Genomic DNA, 16,680 nt, shown 5'->3' with positions numbered 1-16,680 from the left:
GTGACAAAATGAACTACTAACAACCACCTTGAATTTAGGAGGATGGTGAAAATGTGACTTTTTCCTATCTAAAGACCATAGACCTACATCAGTAACACCCAAGAAGGGCAGGAACTTTTTTTTCTTTTTATTTATACACTATTGCTTATGTGAGCATTTTATAAATTATACTATTTCATAACACTGTTGTTTATTTCCTCCAGGACAATGAGAAAAATAAAATTGCAATGCAGTCAGGTGGGAAAATTATAATGTGCGTTTATCACGATCTCAATTAGATCGATAGATTCTTCTTGGAGACAACTTTATTTTTTGGGGGTTGGGGGGGTGGGGGGGGGAAGGGTGGAAACAATGGTGGATAAGAACTGCCTTATGACCCTGTATAAAGCATTCCAATAGGACCCATACATATCTTAGGCCCTGAAAGAGCACAAGAGCTGTGCAAACAGGTCTTATGTCAGAGTATACAAGTTCCAGCATCCATTCTAAGTTACAGGCTTAGGGTAATGACCAGATTTTATCACCACACATCTGTCAGTAGCAACGACACCACAGCTTATTTCCATGCTGCATCAGGCACATATCCTAGCAAAGTTACGAATGTTGAAGGATTAAGCACAATTCCAATAATTTACCCAAGCATTTGAAATACATCTCTCCAGTATTCCATCACTCTTGGGTAGGTCTATGCCAGGTGAAAGTAATCTGGCTTTCTAGTGACAAAAGAGACAGGTTGCATCCTTCCCGAAGCCTAAGTTAAAGGATTTTGGGAGTATGGTTAGCCAAATTGATGTATTTATAGTAGTAGCCTCATTTGTCCATTAGAAGACACTTCCCCAGTTGGAGTGCAATATGTCCAGAGGGCATCAGGGATCTGCCTCCCATCTAACTGTTGCCCGCTGATCATGTGTGGCAAGCGTCTAATTGGGTAAGTTTGTATAGACCGGTAATTCATTGTCACCAACTGGATCTAGATAGAAGATGAGTAAACAGGGAAGTGTGCAGAGGTGCCTCAGGAATAATCATACATGCACCCTGAACTGTGGCGCTAGGAAAGAAATAAACATCTAGAGGTGTGCAATCAGCTTTGCCTTTGACTGCAAAGCCTAAACATTTAGAAAAATGTTGCTCACAACACCCAAATCTAATCGCTTCAGCTACGCTTCTGCTCTCAATTCCAAAGTTGGTGGAAGTAAAGTGTACAATTCCAGTGTTAGTAGATGTAAAGGGTGCTCAGCAAATGGAAAATAAGGAATGTAAAATGCAGTGCTTTATCTCAACCTGCCTGGGGCCTAGTAAGTACAACTGGATCTGCAATCCCAATAAGCTTACTACAGGGTGACTAGAGCAGACCCGTAGGGTTATGTATCATAGCAAGATCTAACTTCATTGCTAAATGTGGTAAAAGGGGAGTTCATGCACCTGGCCAGCACGTTATTGGATCATTTGCCAGTCAAAATGCAGACAAATAGCCCATGTGGTACAGTGTTTCACCATCAGTGGATGTTTCCCTAGACTGCTTTGTTAGATTATTTCAAGATGAGGAGCCCGAACCACAGTCAATTTACAATTATTACACATTGTACAGATGTATACTTAGGCGGAAACTATAATCAAAGTTAACATTAGTAGAGACATAAAAACTACTATTGCATGTATGTATGTAATTTATGGGAGGTGGAAACAAACGAGGGACTGAATTTTTAAAAAGAACTTTAGGATCTTCGAGTGTCAGAAAATCTTTGTATTGTCATCTCCTTGTTTATTTCTCAACCTTGTTTAAATCATGCGATTTTAGCTTTTAACTGGTTGTCTGTAATCTGGATCTCCACTAGAATGGTTTAAGCATTTTGCCATTTTAATTATTAGCATGAGCCAGTCTCTGGTCCAGTGCCACTCGATCTATGCCCAATCCTTCCTAAAACAAGGATCTTCCAGAAAGATTCTGGGGCCATTAGTAACAAATAGTGCTTGGAGCTCAAATATTCTTATTGTGACCCCATGGAGTACTGTCCTAATCTGATTTAGTTTCTGTTCAGTGAGCGTTTCCAGATCCTTTGTTCAAGTTATGTATGGATTGTGCCACATTGAAGATCTGTCAAGGGTGGATCAGAGAGTATCTTGTTCACATCTTCCTCAGTGGGTGACTACAGGGTCTGCCCTCCTATAAGTCTCTGTGATGCAATTGACAATATCATTTAAATTAGAACGAGTGGTTCTATTATTTAGTTTTGTTGCATGAAATGCATGCATTACAGTGCTGGTTGTTAGTATTAAGCACAAATGGGACCTTGAACCAATTTTCGTCTTTGAAGCAATTTAATGTAGACTGCATGAATGGAGTGTGGTTGTTACCAAAACATTTATACACTTCACAAACATGGCTACCAATGAATATTCTTCACGTAGTATGTTTGCCTTGATCATTACAGATTAATCCACAGGGCACAATTGTGTAGAGAGCGTAACAGACCATAGGTTACGCCACAATCTCACCATTATTAGTACGCATGTGTACACTAGTGTATGATAAACACATGATAAAAGGGATCAATAGGTCATGAAGAAAGCCATTTGACTCGGAGTGACACCTAGTCATACAAATGAAAAATGTAGACCAAGATAAGAGCAGAAGACTCTTGCTTTACATCCAACCTGTGAACCGTTTAACCTTACCCAACGATCCCATTATTAAATATTACCCTTTCTGGCAGGGATACCTAGAGGTAACTAACAATTCCGATCACTGATGAACAACCAGCTCTGCTATAAATCAAGTGCTGGAGCACACCCAGATGCACTAGGCGTCTTAGGTGGGAAACCTATGATGAAGCATACCATTAACAGATGTTAGTGAGTGAATTTTCTTCTAAAACGAATTAGGAATACCCTTCAACAAAATCAAAGGATCTATCAGGAGATAGGTAGCAGGCTTTCTTGTTAATTGTATGTATTAAATTACGCAAATACATGATAAAACTGCGACAGACTGCATAAAAAGAATGCATAACCTTATAATTATCTTCAGATGACAATAATACTGTGTCCCATACAACAGTGTGCTACTCATTGGCTAAGGATTTTAGCTCCTCATAAGGGGTGGTAACAGCTAAATAAAGATCCACACAGTGAAAGGCACACATCTACCCACAAATTTCAGATTATCTAATCTAGAGGCATGCATGCAATCTAACAGCCAGACAGCTGTTAAAACCGCGAAGCTTACAACCCATTTAAAAGTGAGTTATTTAAAACCCTAAAGGTAGGAATATGGGGTGCAACTCACAATGCATGCATAGCATCAAAAAAATGCCTGCCTCGCTGATGCCACAGGACTCATAATAGGTCCATGTAAACCAAAAAAATATGTATTTCATTACAGATATTTTAGACTCTGGAAAATCTTCAAATTAAACTTACAAAAAGTGTCAAGTTCTTCTCAATCAATCTGAAGTGCTAGATGCAATTTAGGAGGACAGATGTAATTGGGGGTTCTGATGGATACAACTACCTGTGGATTCCTCACCTAATGAATACTCCCATGGCGCCAGCATTCGACGGAAATCTTCTTACTAGTCTCTGCACGTCGACGAGGACGTCACTCTTGCCCACGCGACGCCGTCTGACGTCATACAGGCAATAAGAGGTCCTCGCCGACGTGCCGATGACAGTTCCCTTTTTTCCGTGCATTCGAAACGGTTATCTTCGAGGGAGCTACTGTTACCTTCGTGGTTACAGTGTATTGTCTGCTGCATAGTCTTCTCTGCGGTAATAATGTCTCAGATGAAGTCGGGTTTCAAGCCCTGTCGAGAGTGTGGGGGCAAGATGTCAGTTACAGATCCTCACTCCGACTGTCTATGGTGTTTGAGCTCCGACCACGACGTCTCGACTTGCGATTCATGTCAACACATGAATCCGAAGGCCCTCAAAGAGCGTGAGGCCAAGTTATTCATGGCAAAGTCAAAGAAGAAGGAGAAACATCATAAGAAGTCTTCTTCGCCAAGGTCTCACCGGCGTCATCGAGACTCCCGGCGCCGTAGAGACTCACGTCGTCATTCCAGCAAGGAGTCTCGTTCGAGGTCACCTTCGGCTCGGCGTCGGAAGACTTGGGAGGTCAGCCCCACGGTCACGCCACATCCTTCAACGCCGTTGCCCTCTCCGGCGTCACCGACTTCGCCTGGTCAGGCGTCGGTGATTGAGGTGGTGCAGCCTCTTGTGTTTTCTCCGGCGTCGCAGACGTCGAGGCCGGCGTCGGGGTCGCCCTCGATCCAGGCACCCCAGTATCCGGCTTTTCCCACTCCTGGAGCCGATAGTACCGCGTTTCTTAATGCGATGTATACCATCTTTCAGCAGATGGCTCCAGGAGCTGCTCTGGCTGGTCATTCGGGGCCCTTGGCCTTTTCGTTGGGTGATCCTGCGCCTCTTCGGCCGGCACCCTTTATGCCCTTTCTCCCTTTCGGGAATGTGGGCTCGGCGCCGGTGCCGGCGTCGGTGGCCGCTCCGGTGGCTTCGGATGTTTCGGCCCCGGAGGTTGCCCTTCCGTCGAAGTCAGGATTTTGCCCTGTGACTCCGGTTGGTCCATCGGCTCCAAGACCTCGTCCTCCGGCTCCTGCCTCGGCGCCGAAGCTGCCTGTGGCGCCGGACGCGGCGTCAGATGCTTCTGGCGATCGGCGCCGTTCTTCGATGTCGGCGGAGGCCATGTCGACTCCGCGTATCGAGGAGAGACTTCATTCGAGGAGGCGTGCTCTTCGTCTTTTAGAAGAGCAGGAGTACCAGCGAGTCCTAGAGGAGGGAGAGATTGAGGACTCTGGAGACGGACTGCATGGTCTGGATACAGCCAGTGGGCTGGACACTTCCCCTGAGTGGGACCTTTCATCTCCAGGGGAATATACGGAGGAGGCTGCTTCCTTTCATGCTGTGGTGAGGAAGGCAGCGAGCTTTTTGGACCTGCCTTTGCCGGTGGCAGAGGCGAAGCAGAATTTGCTGACAGAGGTATTGCATCCGGCCTCTGCTGCAGCTGAGCCTCTCTTGCCATTTAATGAGGCTTTGCTGGATCCGGTGTTGGAGGTGTGGAAGAAGCCGGTGTCTTCCTCGGCCGTTCATAGGGCTGTGGCCAGGAGGTATCGAGCTGCACCATCTGACCCTGGCTTTCTCTCTAGACACCCTACGCCGGAGAGCTTGGTGGTGCAAGCCTCCTGTTCCTCAAAGTCAGCGCCTGGTTCCTTCCCGACGGTGCCTGGAGACAGACTCCAAGAAACTGGATGCGCAGTCCAAGAAAATATTTTCGTCATGCAGTTTGGCGTTGAAGGCCACCAACGCAACGTGCATTCTGGGGAGGTACATCCATGCTCTAATGGATGATATTTCGTCTTCATTTACGGAGCTCCCCCAGGGTCTCTTGGATGTGGTCTCGGACGCCCAGGCTGCCGCGACCCAGATTATCCAGTCTGGGCTGGACACAACCGACTCGGTGGCCAGGGCAATGGGCACGGCTGTGGTGGCAAGAAGACAGGCCTGGCTCCGAAACTCAGGGTTCTCTGCGGATGTGCAGTCGACCCTGCTGGACCTCCCGTTTGATGGGGACAGACTGTTTGGAGCCAAGGCAGATTCGGCCTTGGAACGATTTAAGGAGAGCAGAGCCACAGCCAAATCGTTAGGACTGCTAGCTCCTTCTTCCTCTTCTAGATTTTTCAGGAGGTTTCGGGGATTTGGGCGTGGCTCTTATTCCTCTTCCTTTCGCGGGAGGTTCCAGCAACCCGCCTCTTCCCTCCCCTATAGGTCATTTAGAGGGAGGGGGAGGGGTGGGGTCCGTACCAGAGGAGCCTCTCAACAGCACTCTGCCTCTTCCTCTGGAGGGGTGCAGCAGGGGAAGCAGCCTTAGGCTTCCACCGTTTCCCACTCACTCCTCTCCTGTAGGGGGAAGATTACAGCATTTTCTCCACAAGTGGAAGTCTATCACAACGGACACTTGGGTTCTCGGCATTGTGGGAAAAGGCTACGCCCTTCCTTTTCGGGAGTTCCCGCCCCTCATCCCGCCCCGCCCATCTTATTGTTCAGAAGAACACCTCCTGTTGCTAGAACAGGAGGTTCAAGTCCTCCTTTCAAAGGGCGCGGTAGAGTTGGTCCCAGAGCAGGAAAAGGGTCGAGGTTGTTACTCAAGATACTTCCTGATTCCCAAAAAGGATGGTCAGTTGAGACCAATCCTGGATCTGAGGATCTTGAATTGGTTCCTCAAACAGGAAAAGTTCAAGATGCTGACCCTAGCACAGGTGCTTTTGGCGTTGAACAAGGAAGATTGGATGGTGTCTGTCGACTTGCAGGATGCTTACTTTCATATCCCGATACTCAAGTCGCACAGGAAGTATCTCCGGTTTGTGGTAGGGTCGCAGCACTATCAGTTTGCGGTCCTCCCGTTTGGTCTTACTTCAGCACCTCGAGTCTTCACAAAGGTGATGTCAGTGGTTGCGGCGGAGCTCAGAAGGAAGGGGATAGCAGTATTCCCTTACTTGGACGACTGGTTGATCAAAGCCAAGTCCCCGGAGCTTGTGTTGCATCATCTGCAGTCAACAACCCAGTTGTTGTTTGACCTGGTCTTTTCGGTGAACGTGCCCAAATCTCACCTGGAGCCCTCTCAGCGCCTCCTGTTCATAGGGGCAGTACTGGATACAACATTGAGTCGAGCCTTTCCTCCGCCTCAGCGGATTCAAGATATTCAGGAATTGGTTCCAATGTTTCGAAATGGAGCGGTAGTTCCAGTCCTCAAGGTCCTTCGTCTGCTCGGTCTGTTCGCCTCCTGCATTCTGTTGGTCACGCATGCTCGCTGGCACATGAGGGCTCTTCAGTGGTGCCTCCGAAGGCAGTGGTCTCAACACAAGGGAGATTTAGAAGGCACTGTCAAGATCTCCAGAGATGCTGCTGTGGAATTGAAGTGGTGGATTGCGGGCAACAATCTTTCACAGGGAAAGCCGTTCGCGCAGTCGCCACCAGTGGCCACGGTAATAACGGATGCTTCCACCCTAGGATGGGGAGCTCATCTGGGGGATCTGGAGATCAAAGGGCTTTGGTCTCCAGAGGAACAGGTGTTTCATATCAATCTGTTGGAGTTACGGGCTGTACGTCTGGCTCTCAAGGCCTTCCTCCCATCCCTTCGTGGTCAGTCGGTACAGGTCCTGACGGACAATACTACCACGATGTGGTACATAAACAAACAGGGAGGAGTAGGGTCGTACCTTCTCTGCAGAGAAGCTCTTCGGCTATGGTCCTGGGCAAAGGACCATCAGATTTGCTTGGTGGCAAATCATCTGGCCGGGGTCTTGAATGTACGTGCGGACAGTCTCAGTCGCCATTTCTCGGCAGACCACGAGTGGCGTCTCCATCCAGATCAAGTCTGTTTAATCTTCCAGATGTGGGGGTTTCCTCGGATAGATCTGTTTGCCACTCGGGAGAACGCGCATTGCCTGTTATTCTGCAGCCTTCAGTATCCGATGCAGGGAGCGTTGGGGGACGCGTTTCAGATAACCTGGTGCGACCAGTTGCTTTACGCGTTTCCCCCCATACCCTTGATTCCTCGAGTATTGAGGAAAATTCGCCAAGACCGGGCCCAAGTCATCTTAATAGCTCCGGATTGGCCAAGGAGGGTATGGTACTCCGACCTTCTCCAACTCTCACTGTGCCCTCCGCTCCGTCTCCCTTTCAGGGCAGACCTCCTCTCGCAGTCACAGGGGCAGGTTCTACACCCCAACCTCCAGAGTCTGCACCTACATGCTTGGAGATTGAACGGGGCAACCTGAGTTCCTTCTCTCTCCCGCCTGATGTAGTGGATGTTATCTTAGCGGCCAGGCGACACTCCACTAAATCTATCTACGCTAATAGGTGGTCTAAATTTGTTATGTGGTGTGGAGAGAGACAGATTGATCCCTTACATGCTCATCTGTCACATGTTTTGTCTTTTGCACTGTCTCTAGCGCAGAAAGGTTGTGCAGTGGCTACCATTAAGGGTTATTTGTCGGCCTTGTCAGCCTTCATTTGTCTTCCAGACCAACCGTCGTTATTTAAATCCCCTATTGTTCTCAGGTTCTTGAAAGGTCTTCTGAATCAATATCCTCCAAAACCATTCGTTATGCCTCAATGGGATTTGTCCTTGGTCCTGTCTTTCCTTATGGGGTCCCCTTTTGAGCCTATGCATTCTTGCCCTCTAAGGTATTTGGTTATTAAAACAGTATTCCTGGTAGCTATAACATCTGCAAGGAGAGTGAGTGAGTTGCAGGCCTTATCGGTTAAACCCCCTTATATAACGTTTTATGGGGATAAGGTGGTGTTGAGTACCAAGGCTGCTTTCCTTCCGAAGGTTGTTTCACCCTTCCATTTGGCTCAGACAATCACTTTGTCCATGTTTTATCCTCCGCCTCATCCTTCAAAGGAGGAAGAAAGACTACATCGCCTGGACCCAAAAAGGGCGTTGAGCTTCTATATCGACAGAATGAAGGATATCAGGCTGGAGGATCAGCTGTTTGTCGGATACGTGGGCAAGAGGAGAGGAAAGGCAGTCCACAAGAGAACACTCTCCAGGTGGGTTGTTCTTTGCATTAAAATCTGTTACTCTTTGGCAAAGAAGGATCCGCCTGAGGGCATTAGAGCTCATTCCACCAGAGCTAAGTCGGCCTCTTCGGCCTTGGCCAGGGGTGTTCCTGTGGTCGACATCTGCAAGGCCGCAACTTGGTCGTCCCTTCACACTTTTGTGAAACATTACTGTTTGGACTCTGAGGTCAGAAGGGACGGTCATTTTGCACGGTCAGTGCTGCAGGATTTCTTGGTTTGACCATTTAGGCACCCACCGCCGGGCGTGGTACTGCTTTGGGACTCTATTCATTAGGTGAGGAATCCACAGGTAGTTGTATCCATCAGAAGAACGAGTTACTTACCTTCGGTAACGACTTTTCTGGTGGATACATTAGCTACCTGTGGATTCCTCACGGTCCCACCCGCCTCCCCGTTGCCTTTTTGGTCTCTCCAAGCAATCCTTGAGTGTGCTCCTTTTGGTCTTCAAAGTTGCAATACATTTTGCATATATGATATTTGTATATATGTGTATATTTATATATAAATCTATATATATTGTGTATATACATGATTCGTATGTATAAATATATTTGTTTAAAAAAAAAAAAAGAAGCTTATATTAAATCTACAGCTATTTTATTGCAATGTTGTGTGATTTACAATATTAAGAGATGTTGATTTGCTCTTTCATTACATTGGGTTATTATTATTCTCATGCACGTAAAAAATGTTGGTACTGTCATCGGCACGTCGGCGAGGACCTCTTATTGCCTGTATGACGTCAGACGGCGTCGCGTGGGCAAGAGTGACGTCCTCGTCGACGTGCAGAGACTAGTAAGAAGATTTCCGTCGAATGCTGGCGCCATGGGAGTATTCATTAGGTGAGGAATCCACAGGTAGCTAATGTATCCACCAGAAAAGTCGTTACCGAAGGTAAGTAACTCGTTCGTATAGTACATTACAGGAAAAAAATGCAACTCTGCTTACCTTCACTTGCTCCATCCAGTCTCGCTAACAGTTTAGACCCAACAACTATTTGCTGCCCCATCAAAATGGCAACCACCTCACATGCAATCAACAAGTCTTTAGGGACTGTTGAGCATAAGGCAAGAAGAGTCAACTGACATTGTAGTCCCATCCATTCCTTCCAGCTAAATGTGCCCATTGGGAAGGCTAGTATATTTAGGTCGAGCAAAGCAGCACACAAGCACTGCTTTTCGATCTGTTGATATCTATTCTATAGGCTTTAAACACACCCATCACTTTCATTTGTTCCTGGGCCTGCCTTTCAACAATCTCTTGATGTCATTGGTAAATGCTTTACGTTTGTCCCACCTTGATGCTTTTTTGTTACGCCTTGCAGACTGACCATATTACAAAGATTACTGCACAACTGTCGATATCCTTTCGGTGGGGGGCAAACTACTTTTTTCTTTGGTCTCTCCCCTTCGCGTTCCATGGCGCTTTGAGCTTGAACCGTGTGAACTCGATAAGCAGTTCACTTACCTAATCTGAGACATTTCAATTTTGCTTTCTTCTCTCCCCTTCCTGCTCCATGGCGTTAAAAAAAAAAAAACCTTTTAATTGGTAAATGCTTTACCTAAATAAAAACAGAAATCAAAGCAGCGCTCCTAGCACAGTGGGTGTGCCGAAACTACAATATTCACTGCACTCTGGAAAACTCGTCCCATAATTCTTTGCAAGCATTTTTCATAACATTTTTGCTCATAACTCAGCCTGTGGTGGTCCTAGGACAATGGGACCAACACCAAAACCTTCAGCACAACACTCTGTCCAAGTCATCTATGGGTCCCCACATTAGGCCAAGATAAAAACCCCTTCCACCATTGTGTCCTTTTAACCTTTCACGACTGGCATTTTTGTTTTACAGGTGAGAGTAGTTTGTTTTTTAAGAGCCTTGTTTGTAATATCATTGTAGTATGCCTGCTAGCCCTTAAAATATGTACTGCACTAAGCCCTCTAGGGGCTAAAAATAGGGTTGCACTGCATTACTTTTTGCCATTCTGTTTTCATGTGGTTATGTCCTCTATATCAGTGGTTCCCAACCTTTTGACTTCTGTGGACCCCCACTTTATCATTACTGGAACCCGGGGACCCCCACTGAATCTTATTTCGAATCCAGGGACCTCCCTACCCCCCAGAGACATTACTGAAAGCTGCAGACCTAATCTTTTAGTATTATTTAATTTCCTATGCTGTTGTGGACCCCCTGAGAAGGCGTCGCGGACCCCCAGGGGTCCCCGGACCACAGGTTGGGAATCACTGCTCTATATGGTTACATGACTATGTTTCTTACAAATGCTATTTGGGGTATCCTCTAGGGGCTGTTCTGAGCATTACAGTCAACATACTACAATATCTGCAGCACGTGGAAGCTCACCCCATAATGTTATGCATGAGGTTTACTCATAACTCAGCCTGTGGTGGTCCTAGGACTCTGGGACCACCTTCCAAACATTCACCACAGCGTGCTTTGTACAGATCATCTCTGGGACCCCACACTAGATTTGTGGGGACCCCAAAATAATAACCAACCCCAACATTCTGTATATTTTTAAGCTGTTACAGCTAGATCTTTTGTTTTGCACCTGGGAGTAGTTTGTGTTTTAAGGGCCTTCTTTGAAAAAGGTATGCCAGTAGGCCTACTAGCCCTTTAGTTAAATGCAGGACCAGTGCAATTAGGTTTCAGAAAGGACCAAATATGCAGCAGGGTTGACCAATTTATGTGCCAAAAAAAATGTGTTACGCATTTACAACGCAAAGAGCTCCAACTCAAGTAACTGTGCGGCCTATTGCATTGCAAACGCTTGTTTTTCTATCCTATGTTTCCAAGTCCAGCCCTTACAGGTAACCAGATTTTTCATTCAGCCCACTGCAATGGGGGGGAAAAAAAAAAAAAAAACTCAGCCGCAGGAGGTCAAAGATTAGAGTTAGTGGCAAAGACCTTTAGTGTGCTTAACACAACGATTGGTAAAGATAACTAGTCACACTTAGTAAAGATGGCAGTCTGGACGAGTGAGTCTCCATGTTTAATTTGGGACCATGTCAAATTACTGAATGTCGGACTCAGACCTCTCAAACTTTATGCACAAGTCCAATTCAGAACATGACAACAAAAATAAGTTCCATTATGTAGTTGAAATGTTAAAAACGTTGGTTACTCTAAAAGCAAATTGCACAGGCATTTCGTACTATATTAGATTTGTAAGAAGGCAAGTTTTCTTTTCCTTTAAGAAAATATTGCACAGATGCCCCTTTAGCTCACATTGATGCCATACAGGACTTTATATGAAATGCAGCCTTACAAGTCTGTTCAAAGAACAGACAAGCTTTCTAGCATGAAAGTCTAACTTACAAAAAAAAATTTAAAAAAATTTCACACTTCCTGAAGCCTACACACAAGATACATTATACATATATATTTCATTCCGACACAAAACAATGTACATACACTGGGAACAAACCATTGGTGTGTAACAAATGTTCAATTAAGAGGATTTTAGGGTTGACGCGGACAGTTGGTTCAGCAGTTACATCAACATGCATGCCTCTTTCAAACTAGAGAAAACCTTTGCTCGTGGAATTGCTAGGGTACTTAAAGAAATATCTGTGCTTCCACGTTTGCTTTAGAAGTAAATTCAGGTCAAGGGAGTTCCAGCACCTATCTGTTGTCTGTGGCCTCTCACCACAGGGAATCCTGTGTTAAAGCAGGTGAGCAGAATGAAGAAACCTTACTATGATTGCAATTGAAGCGCTAGTAAGACTTGTCAACCTGGAAATTTTGCAGATGAGATTGCTGATCTCATTACACTTAACACTTAAAGATGGCTAGAAAGATGTAGCTTCAGTGGCTGGTTTGCTAAGGTGTTTAAAATTTCGCTTTTAGGTATTATTTATTGGTATAAATATTGTGGAGCCCTAATCATTGCATTTGGTGTGCGAGTTAAGGCTAGAAGTGAAATTCATAACTCACTACAACTATACAAACCATAACTTTCCTCTCGTCAGTGGGTTCTTTGGCTTTAATTAGTAACTGTAGCTGCACTTTAGCAGTTGTCTTTAAAAAGAGCTGCTGGGGTGTTTTCAAACAAAACATAAAATACATTGAGCTATTCATAACTTCACTACATCAACCTTAATTTTTTCTGCCAGTGATTTTTTGTTTTTCTTTATTAAAATCATACCTCATCAAAATGTTCCTTAGACTCAACCCTCTGCAGGCTGCCAGCACCCGCTGCACAAATGCACAAATCTTTCTGCCATGCACTGCTGAGAAATGCCCAAAGAGTCTTGCACCTCTGTGCCAACCGGGCTCACACACTGGTGCACGTAGCCAAACCCCATTGTGTGGTCTCTGGCCAAGTGCAGCTGTAGTGCACTGAGCATTTTATTTATTTTTACAAGATTTTGGATTATGATTTTATTGCCTGTGGGGATGAGGGACAGGAGGCGGGTGTGGGGAGGGGGAGTTGTTAAATCTCTTTGGGCTCTGCAACCTGACAAATATGCACACGTGGGCTCGTTCTGCACCTCTTCTGACATTTTACTATTTTCCCCAACATGGGGAACAGAGAACCATGTTGGGCAGTGATGATCGCAGCAGATATGTTAACAACAACCAGCCCTAGTGTAGTAGATTTGCATACTTGCAGTGTTCAACAGCAAGAGTTTGTTAGCTCAAAAGTGTATTTTTTTTAACTGGATTTGTCAATACTCTGGGGATTTGAATATTAAGCTGACCCACCTATTAGTTGTGCATTCATCTCTAAAAGTAACCTCTTCATTGCTAAACTGAAAAAGTAATCACTACTTTTATTTTTTTAAGCCACTGAACAGATATCAAACCAAGTAAATGCACTTCATTGAATCAAGTTCTATATACATAACAGGGATGATCTCTGTTCAGCCATTTTTCTTGTATCAATGAGCAAAGAATCATATGTGCTCTGTGCAAAACTTGCCATGTAGAACCCCGAGTGCACTTAGCTTTTATTTATTTTTGTTAAGCAAGTTTAACACAGATTTATCAAAACTCATCAGCGAGAGCTGCTATCACTATATATTTTACAAAGTGGCAGTAGCCACTCTGTAGTTCTAGTTAGGGTTCCCAGGTGTAGGAATTCTTGATGCTCACTCATAATTTAGCCCCTGTTTGACAAATAGCCACGAACCTTTCCAGGCCAATAGCTTGTTCTACACTGGCAGAAGATGGGTAGTTTTGCAGTGATTTTCAATGGGGTACAAAGGTAAAATGGGGGTCCCAAAACACATTTTTTCACTGGTGTATTATCTATAGACTTTGTATTCAATGTAGAGTGAAAATTGCTAATAGGAATTCCATGAAATTTAGGATTACACATGCGGATGATCCTTTTGAGTAATACATCTAAGTAGGGTAACTTGTATTTATTTTTTTAAGTTATACAGCATTTTAACTTAGTGACATCTGTTGCAGTACCTTAGTGAAAGTTTGTGGTATTACACATTATACAGAGCGACAAGGCATTATGAGAATTACTGATGACTGCTTTAACAAAAGTAAAAGGCAGCCATGTTATTTTTAAGTACACTTTGGCTGTGTTCTGCATTATGCTGTAGATTTAGTCAAGCATAAGTTTTGATATTTTTGCTTACCTATTACCACTTTATAACAGTGGTAATAGGTACATGTTTGCATATTTAAGAAAAGTTGAGGACCCTTGTACTTCCTAGGCAGCACAGCAGTAATTTTACTTTTTTGTAAAGACCTTCATGCCACTCCATTATATGCCACTCCTGTCTACGCGCTACTTCATTCAAAGCTATTCCACTGTATGCTACTCCACTGTACCATCTTTCATTCAACCATTTTATTTACGTACCAGGAGACCAGTCAGCTTGCATTAACCTTTGTTTACTAGTGTGCAATCTATAACTTTGTTTAATGATTAAACTATGAAAGACCGTGGTAACCTAATAATGCATCAAAGAATGTATGCATAGACTTTTTGCCAAGGAAACCCCCTCCAGTGCACAAGATGTCCCTTTAATGAACTCCATGTGTCGCAGACACAGGTATGCAAAGAACGTAATATTCATTTTAACAAGCATCGACATTTAAGAAGGGAGTAATCCATTTTCCTAACAATGCTGAGATGTCCTTAATGTTACACCGATGCAACCACAATCGTTAGTCCTGCTGCATAAAATTACATGATTATGTCACATATTACTGTGAATGTGCCCCATCTCCCCCCCCCCCCCCCTTTTTTCGACATACCGCACAGCACCATGGATTTTAAAAACTATCATGAAATACCACTGGGGAAGCCATTAGGTCCAAAAGGCCCCACACATCGGCTTAACCCATGCCTTTTCTTTTTTTGCTGATGTTGTACAGCACTAACAAAAAGCACTGGCAAAGCCAACAGGTTAAAAATACGTCATCTACTGACGTTGCAAATGCTTGTTAGTTCCACACAGGTCTGCAACTGAACAGTTAATAAATGTATGTACACTAAGGTAACATTATGTTGAATGCACAAATGTGGTTCCCATCATTAAAGCCTGCCTAATGCTGGGAAAAACATTAAAAAAAGAAATATTTTGGAATCATGGACTGAATGGAATAGAATGATCATGGACTGTACATTCCAGATATAATATTTAAAAAAAAAAAAAAATTAAAACACAACACTTTCCTAAGGAAGCATGTCCTGGGCGGTGGAAATATACACTAAGTAGCCAACAGCATGAGGGTAGTAATGCACCCCTGCAGCGCAGCCAAAGCTCACTATGTACGTTTTACAGGACTGGCAATAATGTGGTGCAGTGGCTACACAGTCAAGTCAGAGCTTTAAAAAAATAGATTTTAAAAGCAGAGCTTTCAAATAAGTGACCAATGTGTACATTACGAACTGCACAGACCACCTCTACATGTCAAAAACCTGGGTTGCATGCTGTTAGAAATGGGGTTCCTGGTGGCTAGCGTAGGCACCTCAGCCAGGAAGGGACCACCATTAGTCAGGGCGGGGGAGCCCCTGCTCACCCCCTTCGGTGGATTGGCACTAGCAGTCAGGCTTAGCCCAGAGGCAATGTATAAAGTGCTTGCACAACACTAGTGCCACAATAAGTACAGTACAAAGAAAACTTAATGGGCCCAGTTTACCATCCTGATAGAAGTAGAGACTATTACCAAGAAATGTATTACCTTTGTGGTGCCCAACCCATGTTAGCGGTCTTGTGTGGAACTCCGGTCGTGGTGTTGGCATTTGAAGGTGGTCTGACGAATCCACCACCATGAGCTTGTCAATCTAAGGGCTACAATAGTTAGGAGAAAGATCCGAAATCAAAACCTTCCTGTGTGTGGGGTTAGTACATTGTTGAGCCAAGTAACCGTTTTTTTTTAAAAAAGGAGTCTACTTGAGAGAGGAAGAAGTCGTCAATCTCACCCCAGTGAAGGTAGAGATGACACAAAAAAGGATGCAGACAAGTAAATATTACTGTTCGTATTTCATGTCAAGCATTCGACATACTGGGTGGCATGAATTAAGGTTGAAGAATAGGTACTGAATTTGTTCCCCAGCCCCAGATATTAAAAAGGAAGAGCATGAGTGACTTGACAATCAATTCACAAATGATGGTATCGCAGAATAACTGCAACCCTGCCAGAGACCTTACATTTATAAATAAGGCTAATGATGACTGTCCGAGGGTGGAAGGACAAAGGATCTTCAGGAGTTTGAGGAGTAATTGTTCCATGTTGTTTACAACATGAACAATACATTTTAAACTTAGACCATATCTGCTATCTTTAATCTTACATTAGTTGCTAATCTAGAGGACTGAAGCAGTGAAAGGAGATATTTTCTTTTTTTTGTTTTTTAAACCGGCGTGCGGATATGATCAAGTTGAATCAATAAAGGGTGTGCACGCAGCCAGACGCTGTCACAAGCTGAGACAAGCCAAGGGGAGGCTTTACGCAAGACCATGACACCCAAACTAAGGGGATACACGCACACTACTGTGACCCAAACTGCGGGGGCATGCACCATTGCACAACTCAAGCATAGGCGTGCATACCTTCATGACCAAACTCACAGGAAGCAAGCACTCCATCAG

At 44.6% G+C, this 16,680-nt stretch overlaps 1 protein-coding gene across 6 annotated transcripts in view; it reads right to left on the bottom strand.

Moving 5' to 3' along the window:
* Positions 1–16,680, bottom strand: part of AGO4 (argonaute RISC component 4) — a 421,284-nt gene that overhangs the window by 363,363 nt on the left and 41,241 nt on the right. The window contains exon 1 of one of the 6 annotated variants that reach the window (XM_069223827.1): positions 15,770–15,875. The exons of the other annotated variants lie outside the window; for them this stretch is intronic. Within the exon in view, the coding sequence (XP_069079928.1) occupies positions 15,770–15,860 (91 nt within the window). The 5' untranslated portion in view covers positions 15,861–15,875. Of the gene's footprint in view, positions 1–15,769; positions 15,876–16,680 lie in introns of those variants that run through there. 6 annotated transcript variants of the gene reach the window in all.

Source organism: Pleurodeles waltl, chromosome 3_1 (assembly GCF_031143425.1).
Source record: "Pleurodeles waltl isolate 20211129_DDA chromosome 3_1, aPleWal1.hap1.20221129, whole genome shotgun sequence".
NCBI lineage: Eukaryota > Metazoa > Chordata > Amphibia > Caudata > Salamandridae > Pleurodeles > Pleurodeles waltl.
Note: the sequence above shows the minus strand (reverse complement) of the source record. Positions and strands in the feature narration are given on the sequence as shown.